This window comes from Cyprinodon tularosa, unplaced genomic scaffold (assembly GCF_016077235.1).
Source record: "Cyprinodon tularosa strain WSP-4 unplaced genomic scaffold, ASM1607723v1 ctg614, whole genome shotgun sequence".
Classification (NCBI taxonomy): domain Eukaryota; kingdom Metazoa; phylum Chordata; class Actinopteri; order Cyprinodontiformes; family Cyprinodontidae; genus Cyprinodon; species Cyprinodon tularosa.
The window spans coordinates 209384-231597 of record NW_024039357.1 but is presented as its reverse complement, the minus strand read 5'-3'; the positions used below and the strand labels follow the sequence as shown (position 1 = coordinate 231597).

At 40.7% G+C, this 22214-nt stretch overlaps 2 protein-coding genes across 2 annotated transcripts; one reads left to right on the top strand and one right to left on the bottom strand.

Annotated features, from left to right (window-relative positions):
* Positions 1–2902: 2902 nt before the first annotated feature.
* On the bottom strand, positions 2903–11313 carry rnf169 (ring finger protein 169). Its single transcript, XM_038307577.1, has 6 exons — positions 10945–11313; positions 5200–5270; positions 5033–5125; positions 4863–4963; positions 4698–4791; positions 2903–4621 (listed from the first exon to the last, which is right to left on the bottom strand). The coding sequence occupies exons 1-6, from the start codon at positions 11225–11227 to the stop codon at positions 3545–3547; spliced, it is 1719 nt and encodes a 572-aa protein (XP_038163505.1). The 5' UTR covers positions 11228–11313; the 3' UTR covers positions 2903–3544.
* A 2605-nt stretch (positions 11314–13918) lies between these two features.
* On the top strand, positions 13919–20617 carry lipt2 (lipoyl(octanoyl) transferase 2). Its single transcript, XM_038307565.1, has 4 exons — positions 13919–14009; positions 15346–15660; positions 15731–15857; positions 20251–20617. The coding sequence occupies exons 2-4, from the start codon at positions 15352–15354 to the stop codon at positions 20502–20504; spliced, it is 690 nt and encodes a 229-aa protein (XP_038163493.1). The 5' UTR covers positions 13919–14009; positions 15346–15351; the 3' UTR covers positions 20505–20617.
* Positions 20618–22214: the final 1597 nt, after the last annotated feature.

Here is a 22214-nt window from a genome sequence, read left to right as displayed (position 1 = left end):
TTAGTGAGTCTTCATCAATTTTTGGAGATTTCTCTAGAGGTTTGAAATTTGCCGTGTGTTGAACTGTAGGTTTGGGTTTTTCTAATTGAGATGGGATCCTTTTTGCAGCTTCAGCATAAGTTATTCCGAGCTCAAATTTCATTTTTTTTTATTTCTTCAGACCTTTTGCTTGCTTCACAGCCGCGATAAGCAGCAGTATGTTCTCCACCACAATTACAGCATTTTATTTTAGCTTCTTTTCCACATTTACCATATTCATGTTCTCCTGCACACCTTCCACACCTCTGTTTCCCTTTACAAACTGCTGCAATGTGTCCGAATTTTTGACATTTGAAACATCTCAATGGTGGTGGATTGTAGATTTTGACATTGTAACTGATGTAACCAATGAATACTTTGCTTGGTAATTGCTCTTCCTCGAATTTAATTAGTACAGATAAACTGTCAGATCTTTCTCCGTTTCTTGTTGTTTTTAACCGTTTTACTTCTTTTACTTTTGCACCGCTTATGTTTTCCAGAATCTCTTTTTCAGAAATTTTCAGAGGAACTCCTCCAATGACTCCCCTGCTGATCTTTTTGTTCTCCATTAGGCTGCACTGAACTCTTATCCCGTCAATTTTGTTAATTCGTATTGCTTTGCCTTGCTGGGCGCTGTCTCTGCAGTTAATTAGCAGGTCTCCACTGTACAGAATTCTGGCACCTCTGACTTCTCCAACAAGTTTATTGACGGTTTTTGTTAAGTGAACCGGATTCCAGTTTGTAAAAGAGTCTGCCTGATTAACGACTTTGAATATGACTTTGAATTCATTTTGTTTTGCTGTGGAATGTATGGATTGATCATCACTGGATTGTTCTGAACTAGATTCCCCTTTAACTGATCTCTGTTTTTTCCGCTTTTTCTCATTTTTTGATGCTGCTATCTTCCAACCTTCATTGTCACTATTTCCCTCTTCCATCCCACAAGAATCGCTTCCTGTTTCCTCACTACTCACGGCCCAGGACATTTCTCCACAAGCAGAGCAGCTTCAAAACACGCGCCATGCACCAAACGACCAACGTCTCGACCTCTCTCTCCATCCACCAGCCGGCCGCCAAGCCTCAACCTTTTTTTTTCTTATTAATCTTTATTAGTTTCCACAAATAATACAAACATACCCCAAATGCCAGCAGAAAGCAAGAACAATAAAAAAAAATAGCATCAAAATACAAATTACATATATAAATAAATATGACTGTTGAGAATGTAAATGTTTTTCGTGGGTTTTTTGTTCTTAAATCCTTCATTGTGATGTTTTATATATCAAGTAAAGGTGATTGTGTTTTAAGTTTAACTTCCTTTTTAAGGTGAAATTTTCCCAGAGGGAATTAAGTTGGGTGAAAAACATTAAGCCATGACCTTATCATCAAAGCTTAGAAGTCCAAAATGCCCTGATATTAGTTCACTGAAAAAAACTATAAAACGACTTTAATTATTTCACATATCATCCCATAATAATCAATATCAAACATAAATCTCTAGTTTTTTAGTGCAGGGAATATATTATGTACAATTTTATGTGTTGATGAGACTTATTATTGATGTGTGAGTCTATAAAACCTAAGTCTATTTAGATAGAAAACTTTGTATCAATTTGACTGTATGATCTGGTTGAACTGTAAAGTGCCTTGAGATGACATGTGTTGTGAATTTGGCGCTATATAAATAAACTGAATTGAATTTAATTGAATTAAACCCTAATAATACTGGCCTTTTGTGTGTCAGAAATCCCATTATTTTGTGAAAATTTCTCTTAATTTAATCAGATTTACCTCGTTAACCTCTCCAGTTATAAAAGATGAGAAAAAACCCCCAGAAAAATTATTTAAGCATTTGCTTAAGGTGACCTTCATTATTTCACATTTTGAACAGACGTTAAAATTCCATGTCTGATAAATTCCTAAAAGTAAAGTGACTTGCATGAAATATTCCCATTGTGCCACGTCTCGACAAGTTGAGCTTTAAGTTTCCGAGCCAGAACATAAAATTATTAAATAAGCCACATTTTAGATTTTATAAGAATGCCTATCAGTCATTTACCTACCAGACAACAATAAAGTTAAGGAAAATATTACAAACCACATCCTTTTTTTTTTTTTCTAAACTGAACTATTCAGGATTTCAAAACATAGAACATCTAATCCACCAATCTTTCCGATATTATAAAGAATATAGCTTAATTTTGCACACCTCCTCTGGCATTTCTAACCATAAGGAAGTGTTCACAGCTCTGGAGATTGCTTCAATTTATAAGTGATCATTGGATTTTATTTTATTCAACTTTCTCATTAACAGGAACACAATTAACCTGAATCAGCGTAGACATTGTTAGTGAGAACAGAAGTGATTGATCCATATTTGCAGGGAATGAATTAAGTTACTCATCTTGAGTAAATTAGAAATAAAAACATCAGCTAATAGTTGTAATCGGATGTGTCTATCTAAAGCTAGCATACCCGTAAATTGTTCTTTTTTTTTAACATGTATCGACATAATTTATGTGACCAGAAGATAGTTTGTAAACCAGTGAATCAATGATTAAATACTCAATCTTCTACTTTAAGCATTGCTGAGGAAACAAATGTACAAAAAAAAAAAAACAATGGTGAAGGAATTACAGAATAACTTTTATGTAATATTATCAATAACTCAAAAAGTCTGAAATTTAATTCAAAAGACTATTTTAAACAGAAATAAATAAAAAGAAACACTTAAATAAAGGCAAACTGAACATGTTAACTTAGAAAATTAAAACATTTGCTAACAAAAATTAAGGGAAAAAAACAAAACAGAAATCTAAGTTCATTTTTAAAAATAAAGTAACTTACAAAGATTTTTAGGTCAAGAAATTTTGTACGGGACACATTCCTGTTATATGGTTTTTATTTCGTTCCTGCTCATTTCTTCTTCTGCGGTTTTACATGATGTACAGACAGGAGCATTCGACCAGGACGCAATGCAGCCAAATAAATCGGTTCTTATTTTATTCAATCCAGGAAACAATTTTGTGAAGTGTTAAGAGATGCACCGATTCCTGGGCTGAGGTTCAGGCAGTCATGGCTGCTGCAGCTTGTTCATCCAACAGGCAGCCCTCTCTGCTGCGCTCTGATTGGTTGAGGAGTTTTCAGAGAGATGATGCTTAAAATACTGACATTTCAATAAATACACACAAATATGCAGCCAGTTTACATGATGCATGTTGCGGTGAGGAGCTGAAATGCTTAGCGGATTACAGAGCAGGTTTTAGTTGCGGTGATCTCTGCAGATGTCTGTTCCATCACTCAGGAATCGGTCCATCCCCAGAACTGATCAGCTGATTAGCAGTAATCAATAAATACAGCTTGATTAACATAAACAGGTTGAACTCTTAGGGTCTGTAGGGGTTCTGGTCACAGCTCTGAGAGTTTTTGGTGCTCTGCTGGTGTTTGGAAGAAACAATCTGCTTGTTAAAAACTTTCCTTTGGTCTCTTTGCATATCTGAGTTACTGGAATCTGAAACCGACTCTTTCAGAGCTTCTTGCTGAGTCGGCGGGAGGCCCTCAGGCCCCGCCTTCTACGGTTCTGAGTGGACCTCCAGGACCGCAGGAAGTACCCGTCAGGGCTGCTCCTGCGGATCTCCAGGTCGAACTGTCTCTGCAGTTTAAGGGCGAGTGCTCTGTCCTGTTGTTCCTGTTGGGCCGGACACAGCGCCTCCTGCTGGACGCCGGTCCGGCTCCTCTTACGGTCCAGATTCAGGGCCGGATCCAGGTGTTTGGTCTTCTGGTTCCTCTTCTTGCCCCTCCTTGAGGTAGTCTGGTTGTGGATGCTGCTGTCCCACTCCTTCCTGGGACTCGAAGTGTCCTTTGGCACAAATTTTCCGGGTTGGAATCCAGAGTTGTTGCACGGTGAGAATGACCGTTTCCGGCTGAGCGGCGCCGGCCCGCCACACGGCTCCGAGGTAACGCCTGGCCGCTCAAAGTCTGCGCACCCTCTGAGGTCAGAACCACAGCTGTAGCGGACAGCTGGGACCCGAATCTTCACCGATTGTTTCTGGAAGCTGTCCATGTCTGGAGGCTCAAACAGCAGCCTCCTTCTGTTTGACATCGCTACGGCGCCTCGATGCTGATGCGTCTTTGAGGCTCCGCCCCCTACTTCAGGCTTGCTGTGCTCAGAGACAGGACTAGTGAGCGTGGCCCTGGAGCTGACCTTTAGGCCCTCTCGGTCCAGCTCGATCTGCCTCCACTTCTGCAGGACGGCTGGACTGGCCTCATAGCTGGTGGCCTTGTGCAGGCTGCGGCTCAGGTTCCGCGGCGTCGCTTTGACGATGGTGGGCTCCAGCAGGCGGCCGTCCGGCAGCCGCTTGGGCGGGGTGCACGGCGAGCAGACGATGGGTTTGAAGTGGTTGAGCTCCTCAGAGATGCTGTCGTTGCTCTCAGGGCTGATGGAGCGCTCGGTTCGAGGCGGCGGCAGGCTCAGAGGAGCCGATGATGTCAGCACCGCCCGCCAGGCAAGCCGCCGGTCGGGGGCAGTGATGGGGGCGGAGATGGAGCGGCTGTTCTCTGATGACAGCAGGATTCCTGCTGCGGAGCTGTGACTGATTCCCACCTGAAGGACAGAGACGGAGGAACGGGTCAGAGCAGCAGTGAGTAGGATCCCGCTAGCTTCATCTGGACCAACGTACCCGCTCCATCACAGCCGCTGGCGGGACAGCGACCTTCGTCTTTCCTCCTCTGTCCTCCATCGGGTCGGTGCAGCTTCGACTCCTCTGGGAAACGCTGAGGAAGTAAGAAACGGAAGTCAGAGACCAAAGCCCAGGAGAACCCTGGGTCGGAGCTGCTCTGCTCACCTGCTGACAGCTGAGGAGTTTTTGGTTTTCCTGATGAACGCCGAGATGTTCCTGATCCTCCTGCTTATTGGCTCCTCATTCTCCGAGTCCGACAGAACACCCTGAACACAGCAGCGGGTTAAGAAAATGGCAGGCAGCACAAACAGACGCCGTGGATCCATCAGACTCACCGGCTCCACACCAAGTCGGACTGAACCGGGTTCTTCTTTACCCATCAGACAGTTCCACCTCCTCGGCTCGTCTCTGTCGTCGGAGCCCAGCAGCTGGAACAGGAAATGACAGAAGAAGCTCCTCACCATGTCCCAGGCTCCCTGCTGGCTGGAGAACGGTGACTCACCTTATGTTTCCCTGCTGGACCTGAAGGAGCGTCTGCAGACTTGGTCAGCAGGGCTGGACAGATGAACACCTCTGGGAAGAAGAAGACAGAAAGAACATGAACAGAGATGTCACCACCAGGCTTCTGTAGAAGGTCTCCCGCCCCCTTAGATTTTAGGAGGATCTACAATCCAGGTAGAGGGTCCTATAGGGACATGTCTCTCCTTTGTTCTGTTGTTTCAAAGCCTCTAATTGAAGAACCAACAACCATCAAAACACCTGAGGGTTAGGCTGTAGCGCCACCTTCAGCACAAACACAGCAGGCGTCTTCAGGTACATCCGCACCATTTGCTTTAGCTTCCTCTCATCAGCTGGGATGTGCTCATTCACAGATATCTGGGCTTTAACTAGACCTTCTAAAGCCTCAAACATTTATAACCCCTGAAAGTTTGAAATAAGCATTTTCCCCATTCTTTAGCTTTTCCTCCGTCACCAATCTTCTTTTCCAAACATCAGCTTTACGATCAAAAGTAGTGTAGCTTAATATGGCTAACTGACAGAGCTAAAATAGGTTAAAAAGAAAAGTTCTTCCCCTTTATATCATGGCCATGCAGTTACTTTGTTCACCAGGATAGAGCATCTGGATAGAGCATATTGACAGACAAAAATGTTTATTCTTAAATGCAAAATATTTAGAAATTCTTTTTTACAATTTTGATATAATTATGGCTCTAAGTGGGGCGCTCTGTGAGCTAAAGGCATATTTTACAGTTTTTATACTCCAATTAACAATTAGGTAACAATTATTTCAATAATAGATTAATCGCGATTAATACGATTGTTTGTTTCAGTCCTCGCTCCAGCAACTGATTGCTCTGCTGCGACTCAACAGATCTGAGAAAGACTCCTGGATATAGGGCTGGGTATTGTTCAAAAATTTTCGGTTCCGGCACCAATACCGATACCTTCACTTCGATACCGGTTCCTGAACGATACTTTTTACGATACCAGTTTTACAATCTCAATTCGAAGAACATAAAAAAGTACAAATCTTGAGTTTTATTTTAAGCTCTGATTTTTCCATTTACATTTAAAAAAAAATTCTGTGTCAAATATTCACAGTTACATTGTGAGGACCTTTTTACTTAACAGTTTTCCTTTAGAAAATTACCAAGTCTGACAAACAAGCCCGTTGAATGGGATCCTACTGACAGCGCACCGCTGGTATGTGGGGGTCTGAGCGACTCCGACAGAAATATTGGAAGGCAGGATGAACTGACTGCACTGATTAAGTTTTCAGGTGGACTTTTCCACTTAAAAACATATTAAAACTACTTTATTCCTACTGATCACAGCAAATATAGCTGCAAGGCAAATAAAGGATAGAGTAGCTCCGCCCAACGCGCGTCAGACACACTTTTCAACCGGGCAGCCAGAGCAGCAAAGCTTCTTTAGCCGCGCGTCAGAAGCTGGTACAAGCAGCAAAAAGGAAGCAGCAGACGTGATTTTGCTGCTTCTGCTGCGTCCAGTTTGAAAGCAGCATGATTCACTCCGCTCTGGCTTTGCACTGCCCACGGGCTGCTGAGAGGAGGATGGTCGCGCTGGCTGCGGTCCGCTCTTCTTGCAGTCAAACACCGAGCAACTTTCTGCTCTTAAATTTTTTCTGTGCGCGATGTATTGCATTGCGCACTATTGGCATCATTCTTAATAAAGTGAAGCCGCACTTTTGACCTGGGGGGCATTTTAAAGGGGTTCCACAACGCTCACAACCAGTTCACAACAGATACACAGGAACCCTGGCTGTAGGCGTGACCACCTGTGTATTTTTCCTGGATGACGCAATCACGTTAAGTGTTACAGCCAATCACCGAAACTTGGTACCGAAAGACGAGGCATGTTTCGATACTAGAAGAAACCAAAGCATTTCGGTCGGTACCATAAAAGAACCAAAGTTCGGTACCCAGCCCTACTTGGATAGGTGTCAAACATCTTCAAAACAACTGAGCAAAAGTCTGGTTGCCTTCAATTTTAAGCCTGTTTCCTGATCCTACTTTCAACAGATCATTTATTAGGCTTTGGATTTATGATTGTAGTAGTTTAGAGTTTTATGTTTGCACTTTTATAGCATATAGTGCATAATCTAAAGACCAACACAACTAAAACGGAGATAAACCCGGAGTAATTATGTATAATGGCTGCAACTAACGATTATTTAGCTCGCGTTTAATCTTTTTTTTTTTGATTAATCGATTAATAATGGGACAGCAAAAGGTTTTTTTTTTTTTTACAAAATTACACCAGGTGAAAGTAAAAAAATTTCAACTTGGGTAGTTCTGGATAGAGCATACTGACAGACGAAAACTTTATTTTTTATCTTATGTGCAAAATGTTTATATATATTTTTTACAATTTTAATAAAATTACTGCTCTAAGTGGGTTGCTCTGTCAGCTAAAGCCTTATTTTACAGTCTCTATTTTCCATTTAACAATTAATTGATTACTAAATTAGTTTAAAATTAATATATTTTCCCCGACTGCTTTAACATGTCAGATAATGAAGCTTGTAGCGGAGGGGTAAACCACATAAAATTCTATCCGAAAATTGGTAATAATAGCCATTTAGTTTAACATTATTTGATGATTTATGTAGGAATAATCAATAGATCATTATACCAAAAACTAATACTTTCACAGTGATTTATTGAATTTAGTGTTAATCAGTAAAAAATAAAAGTAACAAATTTTATCGCGATCATTGCCATCATTTTTGCCCAAATACAGAAACAGGGTTCATACAGGAATGAGTAACTCTAATTTAATGCTGTTTAATGCTCTTTTTTGACTTACCCTGAACCACAGGCAGACATAAAGACCTGTCTGTTATTGGCGTCCAGCCAAAAGTTAATAAGGATTAAAATAACTAGGATGATTTAAACATAAGCTATTCCCCAGACGGTCTTCTTTAGAAATGTATCATCATAAATTATTTCTCTTACAGATTCTTCTCATTGATGAACTGAGCTGGCAGTTCGTCTCGAGATGTCATCCACCCGAGGGCAGTCACATGACCTCCATTTATACACACCTGCCTGATGGAGCGCCACACGGCCCAGAGCTGGGCTTCACAGAGAACAGTTTGAAAAATGTTTTCTTTACAAAGAATACACTGAACTTTTTCCAAATCTGTGGAAGAAGAAGTGTTGTGGTTAGACCAGACTCGTGCTAAACTTTAAAGTCCTCATTTCTGGAGTTTTCACTCTGCAGGGACGGAGGAAATGATCAGATCTAGGGAGTTGTCCATTAATGAATTCAGCTAAAGTTGACTGATCTTATCAACCGAATAATGATTCATTTAGAAGCGGACATTGTATTAAAAACCTGAGTTTGAACTTTCATTAAGCGAATCTTTTCTTAAAATTAAGGGTAAATATTTTTAACGATATGCTGAATTAAAGGATTCCAACTTCTGAAAGTACTTTAAATATAAAATTATCATATACTGTTCAATAAATTATGTGTTTTAAATAAGAGTAATATTCATGTGAATGTGCTTTACTGAAGGCATCCATGTTTGTCAAAGAACACTACTGCCACCTACTGGTTTGTGACGTCACGGTGCGGTATCGGCTGTTGATCAAGTCCCAGTGCTGTATCTGGTGTTTGTCACAACGCACTATTATCCAAGTCATCTTGAAAACATTCTTCTTTGAAATGTTGGCTACATATTAAGTCTTTTATTTCTCTGGCCAGAAGTTCGATGGCAAATCTTCCCTCTTCAAGATGGCAATCCAAAGACGATCCCGTCCATGGAGGATCAGTAATCGGAAAGGTAAAATAACTTTTTTTTTTCTCACTTTTATCCGATGTAGTCCTAGCCTCGTGAGACCATCCTGATCTCGCGAGCTTTCAAGATTTCACTCGCTAATCAGTCTGGAGACTCTCCGTTGAAGAAAATTCGGAGCCGTTCACCAAACGAATGTCCAATTAGCGTTGGCTTTAAGGCGGGTTGAGGTGTGACGCAACGAGAAGCACGACAGTTCAGTCTAAAGAACATGGCGGCTTCAGCCGGTGAAACTAGCGTCAGCGTGGCTATCGAGCATGTTTTATTGGAATTACAGAGTATTTCTTCACTGAAAGAAGAGCAAAACACTGCTCTGGAGGCTTTTCTCAGAAGAAAAGATGTTTTTGCTCTTCTCCCGACTGGTTTCGGCAAGAGTTTGATCTATCAATTGGCTCCTCTTCGTCGTCGCTCTGTTACGTCATATGCTTCATCGATCTGATTGGTTTATTTGGCCCGTCTATCACCAACATAGGCCAATCAGCTAACCAGTATTTTCACCCCTTCCCAAAATTACTTCAATGGAAGGTTTCCAGATGGTTATGCGGAGCAAATCCATCTGGCGGAGTCAGGTTAATGTATTCCAACATCCAGCTGCCATGCACGTGGACATTGTCAGTTTCACTATAGCTCTGGTGAATTTCAATGGTGAAGTCCTCTGAAAATCTTCAATAATTGTTGTTGATTGCAGATGTGTCTAGTAGTTCCCATTGATTCTGCTTGTAAAGCGGGAAGAATGGCGCTAGGCTTACCGCACAGTGACATCACTGCTGGAAGATGTCAGGAGTAAAAATGGACTCAGCGATCATGATGAAAATTTTTTTTTTCTTTTTCTTTTACTGATTAACACTAAATTCATTAAATCACAGCCAAGGTATTAGTTTTATGTATAAATAATAATCCATTGAATATCCCTTGCTAACTGGACTTCTCCTTTAACCCGGTGTTTTCTAAAAGGACCAGTGTCTGTTTTCCACTGGGAGGACTGGAGGTCGGAGGTCCTGCTGAGCAATACATGTTGGCAACGCTTTGTTTCCCTAAAGTTTGCTCAGTGCGACTTCACAGCATGACGGTGTCCACCTTCCACAAAGATCTAATGAGATGATATGATTTCCATGGTGTCAGTCCATAAATCTAATGAAATTAAACAGAATTGTGTCCTTATCACAGCAGCAACACATCTTGATTAAAGTAAGACCTAAAAACAAACTTCTTTAAATTAGCTTTATTCTCAGTGGATCTTTCTTTCTGAATCCGATACCTGCTGAGATGTTTAAAGATTTACCCTCTGGCTTTGGTTCTTACCTCCTGCAGGGAAAGCAGGCCTCCCAGAGGCTGCTGGTGCAGAGCTGGAGAAAGATTTAAATCCACCCCATCGCTCTCTGATGCTCAGACAGGTAAACCAGTCCTTCAAAATGAACCCAGCACTACAGAACTAGCAGGACTAAAGCTCCTTCTGCAGCTGTACATGTCTGGACAAGTCCTACATGATGCAAACTAAAGAGACTGACCGAAAACCAAGAATAAAGCAGAAATCTGAGCAGAAATATCCAGAAAATGTGTAGAATAAAGCTGAGAAAGACGACAGAAAAGCTCAAACTGAGTGGAAAGCAGCTCCTCACAGGACAGTCATGTGTTCACCTTTTCATTGATTCATCTCAAACTGATTGGTGATTATCAGCTTCAGAAGCTGTCCTGATTTCATCCTGTCAGAACAGAACCGAACCGGTCCATTCTGGGACACAGCCTCCTCACCTGCTACCATTTTAACAACAGATTCCTGTTTTTTTAACGTAACTTTATAAAAGTTCCTGCCAAATCTGGTGGACTCTTTTTTTTTTTCAGGAGCTCGTTGGAGGAATGAACACACCGGTCGGAACCCGTTGTGCGCTCTATCGGAGCTGTTCTCTCAGCTGTTAACACACTGACCTCTCCGGCTCTCGCTGTCCCTCTTTCCCGCTCTGCTGCTTCCTCTGACGGGGTCACTTCTTCTCCGGATTCGCTCCTCTCTGCCCGGGACTCTCCGGGTCAGGCACCGGGAACAGGCCGGACCGGACCCAGACCGCCTCCCTGAGCAGACGGAACACTTCTCATGCGGACCGGACCCGGCACGGAACCGGGCGGCACCGGCGGTACCGGACCCTGACCGGGAGGTATCAGCGGTGGTGCTGGGCGGACTGGCTCGATGTTCGGCGAACCCTGCGGTCGCCATCTTGTCTCTCAGGTCCGCTCTGAAAACAAACCCCGCCCCCTGGCGATAAAACAGCGCGAGCACAAGCTGGATGAGCGTGAAGCCCGCCAACCACGAAATCAGGACACAGCGGCGCGAGCCTGTTGTGGCGGGAGACCGAATTTTCAAAACAAAAGCACTTGCTCCCAGAAATAAAACAAAAGTTGATCTCAATAAATAAATAAATACATAAATAAATAAATTAACAGAAACCATCTCCAAAAAACAGTGAATTTTACTGTATTTCATCTCCACTTTTAGCATCAAAACAAGCAATAAATAAATAAATTACATAAATAAATAAAAACATCCCTTTCCAAATATCAACTTGTTACTCAAGTTAGAGTAATGTATTTGGTAAAATAGGTTTCTAAAGCACTGAGTAACCCATCTTAACATCTTATATTTAAAGTGATCTAATAGGACAACCCACAATGTAAAGATAATTGCAAAGTCTGGTATTTTAAATATTATAATATACTAATTAAATCAAACAAATAAAAATATATGGTGCAGTTAAACTTCTCCTAAAACATTTTTTTTTTTCAAAATTAACTTAAGTAAAGGAGTAACTACTCACCTCTGCCTTTAACCTTTGAATGGTACCTGTGTGTGCAGACAAAGGACACATCTCCCCATCGTGGGAACATTAAGGGAATGATCCATCAACCTAAAAATTAGGAGCACTGAAAAAATATCAATGCCGCCTCCATTCCTTGTAACATTTCTATTTCAGATGTCAAATCAACAAGAACTTAAATTGGCTCAGCAAATAAATAACGTTTCAGGACGCTAAAGTTGATCCATCATGCTTTGGGAGTTTTTTCTCGGAAAGATGCATTGGACTTGTTGCCACCGGTGCAGAGCTTAATCAGTATCCGCTTCTGGAGGGTTTTTGGATGTAATCTTTGGACATTAATAATGACTATATTTGGGTTAAAGTGAGAATTGTAGTTTTTTTTTTTAGATTTCATAATGTACAGGTGCTGGTCATAAAATTAGAATATCATGAAAAAGTAGATTGATTTCAGTAATTCCATTTAAAAAGTGAAACTTGTATATTATATTCATACATTACATACAAACTCATATATTTCAGATGTTTATTTTGTTTAATTTTGATGATTACAAATGACAACAAATGAAAATCCCAAATTCATCATATCAGAAAATTAGAATATTACCGAAGACCAATAAAAACAAAGGATTTATAGAAATGTTGGCCAACTGAAAAGTATGAACATGAAAAGTATGAGCATGTACAGCACTCAGTATTTAGTTGGGCCTCCTTTGGCCTGTATTACTGCAGCAATGCGGCGTGGCATGGAGTCGATCAGTCTGTGGCACTGCTCAGGTGTTATGATAGCCCAGGTTGCTCTAAGAGTGGCTTTTAGCTCTTCTGAATTGTTGGGTCTGGTGTATTGCATCTTCTTCTTCACAATACCCCATAGATTTTCTATGGGGTTAAGGTCAGGAGAGTTTGCTGGCCAATTAAGAACATGGATACCATGGTCCTTCAACCAGGTACTGGTAGCTTTGGCACTGTGTGCAGGTGCCAAGTCCTGTTGGAAAATGAAATCTGCATCTCCAAAAAGTTGGTCAGCTGCAGGAAGCATGAAGTGCTCTAAAACTTCCTGGTATGTGGCTGCGTTGACCCTGGACCTCAGAAAACACAATGGACCAACACCAGCAGATGACATGGCACCCCAAACCATCACTGACTGTGGAAACTTTACACTGGACTTCAAGCAACGTGGATGAAGTGCCTCTCTTCTTTTCCTCCAGACTCTGGGACCTTGATTTCCAAAGGAAATGCAAAATTTACTTTCATCAGAGAACATGACTTTGGACCACTCACCAGCAGTCCAGTCCTGTTTCTCTTTAGCCCAGGCAAGACGCTTCTGACGCTGTCTGTGGTTCAAGAGTGGCTTGACACAAGGAATGCGACAGCAGAAACCCATGTCTTTCATACGTCTGTGTGTGGTGGTTCTTGAAGCACTCACTCCAGCTGCAGTCCACTCTTTGTGAATCTCCCCCACATTTTTGAATGGGTTTTGTTTCACAATCCTCTCCAGGGTGCGGTTATCTCTCTTGCTTGTACACTTTTTTCGACCACATCTTTTCCTTCCCTTCGCCTCTCTATTAATGTGCTTGGACACTGAGCTCTGTGAACAGCCAGCCTCTTTAGCGATGACCTTTTGTGTCTTGCCCTCCTTGTGCAAGGTGTCGATGGTCGTCTTTTGGACAACTGTCAAGTCAGCAGTCTTCCCCATGATTGTGTAGCCTATAGAACTAGACTGAAAGACCATTTAAAGGCTTTTGCAGGTGGTTTGAGTTAATTAGCTGATTAGAGTGTGGCACCAGGGGCCATCAATTTTGAACCTTTTCACAATATTCTAATTTTCTGATATGATGAATTTGAGATTTTCATTTGTTGTCATTTGTAATCATCAAAATTAAACAAAATAAACATCTGAAATATATGAGTTTGTATGTAATGTATGAATATAATATACAAGTTTCACTTTTTAAATGGAATTACTGAAATCAATCTACTTTTTCATGATATTCTAATTTTATGACCAGCACCTGTATGTTTTATGACGTAAAAAGGTTTTCCCAGTGCTGATAGAATCCCAGATAGAATTGCAGAGCTTTATTTTGAAGAGATCAGTGTTTTTCCGGTTGAAAGTGCGGCTGTACGGAAACTCTCCACAGCTGACAGGTGGAGGACTTTCATGAGAGCGCGCGGTGACTTTTTCAGGTGAGCACCCGGATTAGATGAGAGGTTTAAGCTGGTTCCTGGGGAAAGCGAGCAGTTAAACTCGATGTGAGGATCTGCTGGTAACATTGCCTCACGGAAGTTACTGGAGCACAGAGCAGAGAGAAGCATAGACAGGATCTAAGGAAGTTTTCCTCTCTGATCACATCTGAAAACCTGATGAATGGTACCAGGTAGTGATGGGGAGATGAAGCCTCATAAGGCTTTGGATAATTGCTTCAACAATCCCCACAGTTCAAGAAGCCTCATGTAAACATGTCACCACCTGCTGGTGGAGTGCAGAACTACATTTAGAAATATAATCAGATTTTTTGCAATTGTTTTTAGTTTTTTTCCCCCCATATAAGTTCCTTTGAAATTGTTAATGTTTGGTCTGTATAATAAAATCGTTTGTAAGTTTTTTATGTGTAAAATGTCTTAGAAGAGGAAAATCACAGTTTTTCTGCCATTTTGGTGAAATAAGTTCAAGCAGACAGTGAAAGTGCAAATTGGCCATAGATGAACAAAATGAAAGGTGTTAGTCATTTTATTGAAACATACAGGTTTTTCCATAGTTTTTGGTTTTAATCAGGTTTGAAGTTATGTGTTCAACCAATCTTTTGGTCAAACTAACCAATCTAACTAGTACCTATATTTGTACTAGGGCAAACAATACAAATTAGTCACATTAGCAAAAAAACAAAAAAAACAACAACTTTTAGAAGTCTGATGTGAGTCTTGAACCATCAACCTCAAGACTGAAAGTCCATCTCTTACATGTGACACCACTTGCAAGACAATACATGTTCCTGAAAGCAATACTATATAAATCTCATTACATGTCTAAGCAGTGGACACTCTGATTTTGATCATTACATTGTTTAATTTCACCAGACTAGTTTTAACCAACTAGACCTGTTGTTTTTCCAACCAATCTATTCTTAGAATATATCCAAACTCTATGAAACTGACAGTAACTCTCCTACAAACTCCCACATCTTAAGTGAACACAGGCTGTTTAAATGCCTGCTGAAGTTCCGGGCAAGTTGAACCACTTCCTGAAGCGGTCACCTGGTATGGCGGGGGTAGCGAGGCTTCGGACGTCATCTATTTTGGCTCGTCCTTAAATGAAGCAAGCCTCGATACTCGACACATTCCTCGAAGCCTCGGCTCATCTCATAACATCACTAGTACCAGGTCTATCAGATGCTGACCCAGAGAAGTCCTCCCCTCTTCCAGATGAAACATTTTGGGAAAATCTTGACACAAACATTTTTCTCTTTGAACTGATTCCAATTAAAAATTGTTCAATTAAATTTTGTTTCAATTCTGCCTTCAGTTCTGGATGCAGACCAACAGGCCCCTGGTGGAGGTGGTCCGTCTGGGCCTGGTCTCCTATCAGGAAGGTCTGAGGCTGCAGCAGGTCTTTGTTAACCGACACCGGTCTGGTCCAGCACATGCACTGCTGCTGTGTCAGCACACGCCGGTCTACACCACCGGGATCCGGCACAAACCGTACCCGGGGCCCCTGCTGGAAAAGCTTTGCCTGCTGGGGGCCGACGTCCACCGAACCAACAGAGGAGGACTCATCACCTTTCATGGACCGGGGCAGCTGGTCTGCTACCCGGTCCTGAACCTGGGGAGCTTCAGGAAGGTCAGACCAGAGCAGACTGGGGTCCTTGAGCTTTGTGGTTTTGGTGGTAAAGTGTTTTCTGTTTTCTTAGAGCGTTCGCTGGTACGTCAGTCAGCTGGAGAAGACCGTCATTACCCTCTGCAGCAGGTTAGGAGTAGAAGCAGCAACGTCTCCTCATACTGGAGTTTGGGTCGGAGACAACAAGATCTGCGCCATTGGTAGGTCACGTCACCATGACTACTCTCACCACCTCAGCAGCAGGCGTTAGGTGCTGGAGCTTTGGTGATTGTGGGTGTGTTGGCTCCATAGAGATGGCTTTAAGACACTCCCTGGTTGATTTTCACCTCTTCTATGGTGGTTTTAAGCCTTTTCATAATAATTTTATCCCACTTTAAGGAAGAGTCCAGTCAGCAAGGAATAATCAATGGATCATTATAACTAAAACTAATATGTTCACTATGATTTAATGAATTTGGCGTTAATCAGTAAAGAAAATGAAAACAATTATTTTTGTTGCGATCACCGAGTCAGAGACTGGAACAAAGTCCCCCAATGTTGTTCTCCCCCCTCCCTCTTTACCAAGTACCCATCAGAGCTGACTTGTCTGTTCTCGAGATTGACAGCTGTCCCAGCATGCACTGTTGCTCTGTTGCCGTTGTTCAATAAAAATACGTGTCCAGATCATTTGAGGCGAGAACATTATACTTTTAAGGTTCATTATATGGCCCATTTACCGAGTTAATGCGTAATAAAAAAAGATAAAATAAAAAAAAATTCCAAAGTGGAGAGGACCGTGGCAACCAGCGGACTTCCGAGGGTAGCGGCAACCAGGACTAACATTAGCCTTCTCCTGGCTGCTGCAACCGACCCATATTTATGCTGCGTGCTCCTGTTCTCCCCGAGTCCACACTTTCCTGTGATCTGCTCAAGAACATACTTGGTGAGGACACAAGTCCATACTCGCATGCTTGGGAATTGAGAAACGGCCATTCTCCCCGCTTTACAAGCAGAATCAATGGGAACTACTAGACACATCTGCAATCAACAACAATTATTGAAGATCTCCAGAGGACTTCACCATTGAAACTCACCAGAGCTATAGTGAAACTGACAATGCCCACGTACATGGCAGCTGGATGTTGGAATAGTTTTAAAAGTTAAAATAAATTGCTATTTTACCTTTCCGATTTATGATCCTTCATCGTTGCATTGCCAACTTGAAGCAAAGGATTTGCCATCTAACTTGTGGCCAGAGAATAAACAAGTAATATGTAGCCAACATTTGGAAGAAGAATGTTTTCAAGATTACTTGGACAATAGTGCGTTGTGACAAACACCAGATACAGCACTGGGACTTGACCAGCAGTCGATGCCGCACCGTGACGTTACAAACCAGTAGGTGGCAGTAGTGTTCTTTGACAAACATGGATGGATGGATGGACCTCTAGTTTGGCTGAAGGTGATGTTCAAGAGCTGTGACATCCTTTCCTTTCTATACATTCATGCAGATGGATAGAAGATCAAATATTTGAAATAAATGCTAAGCTGCTTAAATAAGCAGTTTTTTAAGGATATAGTTAAAAAGCTCCCTGAAGAAAAAAGAACCCCAAGAAACTTCCAGACCATTTTAGCTGTTTTGTTGTGTCTTTTATGACATGGAAAGGGAACCTCGGCAGGTAAACTGACTGCTTCTACAGTGGCTGACGACACAAACAATGCTGAAGAATCGGATGTTTCCACTGATATATTTAAATCATTATCAGACAGAAAGGACGCCTATTCAGAGGAAGACAGTCAGCTGTTTTCAGAGATTTCAGTTCAGAAACGAAACTTAAAAAATATTAAATCACCCAAAGGTTCTGAGAATAACTTTGTTGTTTTCTTAGATTTTATTTTCTTATCATTTTTTATTTTTTTTAAATAATTCTTTTTTAGACTTAATTTTTGTTTTTAGACTTAGACTTGGACAAACTTTATTGTCTTTTTGTTTACACAGAGTGTACACTAAAGGAAAGTTCGTTTTGTTTAGCTTTCATGACATTTCCATTTTTTAAACTGCAGCACTGATCAAATCTAAACATTGGGAGGAAAAAAAATGGTGCAAAAAAACAAAACAAACGCCATGATATGGTCAGTTTGATGCAGAGACTAAAACATTCAGTTTTCTTTTATTTTTATATGTTGTAATTTCTTCTTTTTAGATTGAGTTTTACAATTTGTATTCTTTTTAAATAGCGTTCATAATCACATCCTCTCTACTTTAAGTAGAAAAAAACGAAAGCTCACTCTTGACCAATAAAAAGCCAACATCCGTTGGACTAATGGAAATGCATCTTCACTCTTCATTCCAGAGGAAAGACCACCCCAGGATGGAAATAGAGAAATAAAAAAAATAGAAATAAAATATAAAAAGAAAGTTATTCTCAAAGCTTTTTTTTAGATTATAAAGGTTATAATAGCAAATTTCAATTGACAGAACAAAATTCACTCCATAAATCAGGACTAGCAGCAGACACAAAGCATGATTTTAGAACTTGGAGACTCTGCCTGATTTGTAATTTATTTCAGCCTTAGAATCCTTAGTATCATATTTATTCCAATATGCCCTATGCATATTGTCTTTCCGTCTTGTGTGTTTTTATTCATTTTCAAAGAAACTGTTAAAAGTTAGCCTGAATCAACAGGGTTTTAGCGGGTTATTAAAAATCATTAAAAGTCATTCAATTATTATTTTGTTTAAATTAAGGCCTTTGTTGCCATTAAAATTCATTAAATGTGATATTGTGGCATTTAAAATGCTTTATTTAAAAAAAAATGGTTTTAAAAACTATTTCATCAGATATATTATATCGCAATATATTTGCGCGGAACTGCTTCCGCTTGATCGTAAAGCCGTATGTTCGGTAAAGAAGCTCGAGCCGGAGAAAAAGCTAGAGAATGGGAAAATGCAAATTTCAACAATAGTGGCTGGAAAATGAGGAATTCGGGACATGGCTGCAACCTGTCAACAGTAAAGAAGACAAAGGATTTCACTGTGTTTTATATATATGTATATATATGAGTCATGGGTACTTGTTGATGGCATTAACATTATATCTAAGAGCAGTAAAAATCATTAAATTTGAGTTTATCATTCCTGTATTAACCCTGATACAGCTTCTATCTTTAGAATATAATATACAGTGGATAAGGAAAGTATTCAGACCCCTTTAAAATGTTCAGTCTTTGTTTCATTGCAGCCTTTAGCTAAAATCAATAAAATTCATTTAAATTAGCATTAATTTATACTCGGCACGCCATCTTGAGAGAAAAAAACAGATGTACAAATTTTTGCAAATTTAATAAAAAAGAAAAACTGAAATATCAAATGGTCTTAAAGGAATAGTACACTCAAAACATGATTAGCCTTCATTTTCTACTCACCCCCATGCTGAACAACACTCTGGAGTACTTTTTTGATATCTCAAATGCATCTGGAGATCTGGGAGGCTTCTTGCTGTCTGCTGACATTCAAATAATGGAGGTCTATGGTGCCTGAAGCAGAAAGGTCCATAAAAGTCCACAAAAAACGTGTCAATATTCCTCCATACTGCTCGTCCAATGTATTCCAAGTGTCCTGACTGGGTAGCATCCAGAATTTACTCGAAACAAAGTCATTTAGAATGTTTTTAGAGCATAAACAGTAGTGTATAGGATTTCCTGAAAGCGCGCGCGCTCACGACGCTACGGAAGCCGGCAGACCAAACCAGATGAAAGTGCGCATTCAGCGTCTGCTCTTCCAATAATGCAAGCGTAGAAGAAGAAATGTGCCTTCTACCTGTGCAAAGAAAGAAACAACGAAAGAAAAATGTCTGAGGACTTCAGTGTTGAGGAAGAGCATGAGTTCTTTGCTGAGCTGAATGCGCTGGTTTGGTCTGCCGGCTTCCGTAGCGTCGGGATCGCGCTTGTGCGCGCTTTCAGGAAATCCTATACACTACTGTTTATGCTCTAAAAACATTCTAAATGACTTTGTTTCGAGTAAATTCTGGATGCTACCCACTCAGGAAACTTGGAATACATTGGACGAGCAGTATGGAGGAATATTGACACGTTTTTTGTGGACTTTTATGGACCTTTCTGTCTCGGTCACCAAAGACCTCCATTATTTGAATGTCAGCAGACAGCAAGAAGACTCCCAGATCTCCAGATGCATTTGAGATATCAAAAAAGTACTCCAGAGTGTTGTTCAGCATGGGGGTGAGTAGAAAATGAAGGCTAATCATGTTTTGGGTGTACTATTCCTTTAAGTAATCAGTTCTTAAGAATCAGAGTAATCAATTTGCAACATTTTCTGTCTTTCTTCTGAAGGTTTTAGCCTATTAAAGGTCATTTCAGTGTTTTTTTTAAAGTATTTTTTGATTTCTTGTTCTGTGCCTCTTCACTTTTTCACCTTTTTGATCAACTCAGTGATTTTTATACTTGTTTATTACACCTCAATTTAAAAGTTTTAAGTCAAAAGCAGGTTTGAGGTTGACACCAATATTAAAGACAGCTACACATAATTTCCTCTCCTCGGTCATTTCAAAGATGATTGGCGGGCCTCGGTTTGACGCAGAGTTTCTCTGATTTCAGGAATCCACTGTGGCCGCTACATCACGTCTCACGGTTTGGCTCTGAACTGTAACACGGACCTATCGTGGTTCAGCCACATTGTTCCCTGTGGGATTGAAGGGAAAGGCGTGACATCGCTGAGCAGAGAGCTGCAGAGAGACGTCAGTGTGGAGGAGACCATCCCTCACCTTCTGGACGCCTTCGCAGAACATTTCCACTGTCAGCAGACTGAAGGAGAAAGGCCGGAACAGAACAGTGGGGTGTCGTCTACATAAAAACTGTTAAAAAAAAGACTTTTTATTGAGTACCAGTTACACTAAAGTGGGAAAGTATACCTCATTGTGTTTTAGTTTTTTTTCTTTTGAAATAAAAATTGCCATGACTTTATTTTGATACCGTTTTGATTTTTCTGAGATGTTTCAAGTGGATTAGATTTCATTAAGAAAAGGCTACTTGGATCAGTGGTGCATGAACCTAATCATCTTCCATATCTTTTTTTTTCTTATTTTTGAATTGCATTTTTAATTTTGTATCGTAAAAACATCCAGACAAAGTATGTACAAATAAATTATTACTTTTACATCCTTAAAAAAAATAATAGTTGCATTTAGATTATAAAATACAACAAGTAAAGTTCTTGATAAATATTATTTAAAAAAATATGCAAACTTACAGTTATGAACAGTAAAAAATAAAAAATAGAAAGATTAACAGAACAGTGCAAGGACGCTGTATTGGGGGGAAAATTAGGAAATTCTAAGGGCCTTTGATTGAGGTGGGGCCCCAAAAAAAGAAGAAAAGATATGTCCCAATAGATATTGCAAGTATAAAAAGTAAGCAAAGCATGAATAAATTGACCAAGTTTGTTATCCATCAGTTAATGCAGCTTAAAGTTAAAGGAAAATTCCGGTTTTTAACACTTTTAGCCCATTTTCTGTAGTGTCCAGGATGAAATCGAATGATCGACACCAACATTTTGACAATTGGTCCTGTCTCTGCTATTTGGCTCATGCAGAATCCCCCCCTGGCTGCTTCAGAATGGCTTCCATAGTGCATGTCCGATAATGTCCTTAAAACAACCTTAAACGTTCTTTTTTTTAAATATGCTACTTACCGGGTCGTCAGCGCTGTTCAATGACGTTCCAAAAAAAGTTTCGTAAAGAAAAAACGTTCCTGTAGTGTTTTATTTAGCATTTTGTAAATCCCATTGGCTACGTTTACATGGACACAACTAATCGGATTGAAGGCCTGATCAGATCAAAAATGTTTCATGTAAACATGTCAGACTGAAGATTCTAATCCGATTCGGTCCGATCGGATCTAAATTTAATTCCGAATGAGAGAGGTGGTTTTTGCCGATCGCCATTCCGATTGGCGTCCATGTAAACACCCATTCGGATCTGAAGAGTAAAATAATCTTCACTGCGCATGTGTGCGACGTCAGCGTGACGTTTTTCCGCCTCGTCAACAACAGGAAACCACCGGTCGCTCTCGCTGTGAACAACATGGCGGGGGGAGTCTAGGAACGCCGACTTATACACTCAAGTTCATTTAAAGCTGCAGGAAGCAGGAATTTATCCTTCTCCTCTTCCTCTTTTCTCTCTCCACAGCCCACTCGCTCTCCCACGCCGGTTCAATCGCTCATTCTCTACATTTTCTCTCGTACATTTCGCTGCCAAGTGCTTTTTTCCTCCTCTCTCCTTTTTTCTTTCTGCTCGCTCCGAGCGCATTGTGTGTCAGGCCTCCCAAAAACCAGACGCAGACAGAACTGCCAAGTTTGGCAGGAAGTTGTGCGCATGCTTAAAAGATTTAATCTGATCCAACGCTTGGTACATGTATACACACGTCATGATCGGATCATTTCATTTAGTGTCCATGTAAACGGAGATTTTGAATTTCCGATCAACCAAGGTTTGGATCGGATCGGGGAAATTTTGCGCATGTAAACGTAGCTATTGAGTTCTGTTGGAATAGTCAATATCCCT

Bases quoted from the DNA above. Each gene is read 5' to 3' on its own strand.
- rnf169 (XM_038307577.1), bottom strand. From the start codon at position 11,227: ATGGCGACCGCAGGGTTCGCCGAACATCGAGCCAGTCCGCCCAGCACC. The intron at 5,271-10,944 runs GTCAGTGTGTTA...TCTTCTTCCCAG, and splicing joins GGACAGCGAGAGCCGGAGAG to AGGTGTTCATCTGTCCAGCC. The intron at 4,964-5,032 runs GTGAGTCTGATG...TGCTGTGTTCAG, and splicing joins TCCGACTTGGTGTGGAGCCG to GGTGTTCTGTCGGACTCGGA.
- lipt2 (XM_038307565.1), top strand. From the start codon at position 15,352: ATGCAGACCAACAGGCCCCTGGTGGAGGTGGTCCGTCTGGGCCTGGTC. The intron at 15,661-15,730 runs GTCAGACCAGAG...CTGTTTTCTTAG, and splicing joins ACCTGGGGAGCTTCAGGAAG to AGCGTTCGCTGGTACGTCAG. The intron at 15,858-20,250 runs GTAGGTCACGTC...CTCTGATTTCAG, and splicing joins CAACAAGATCTGCGCCATTG to GAATCCACTGTGGCCGCTAC.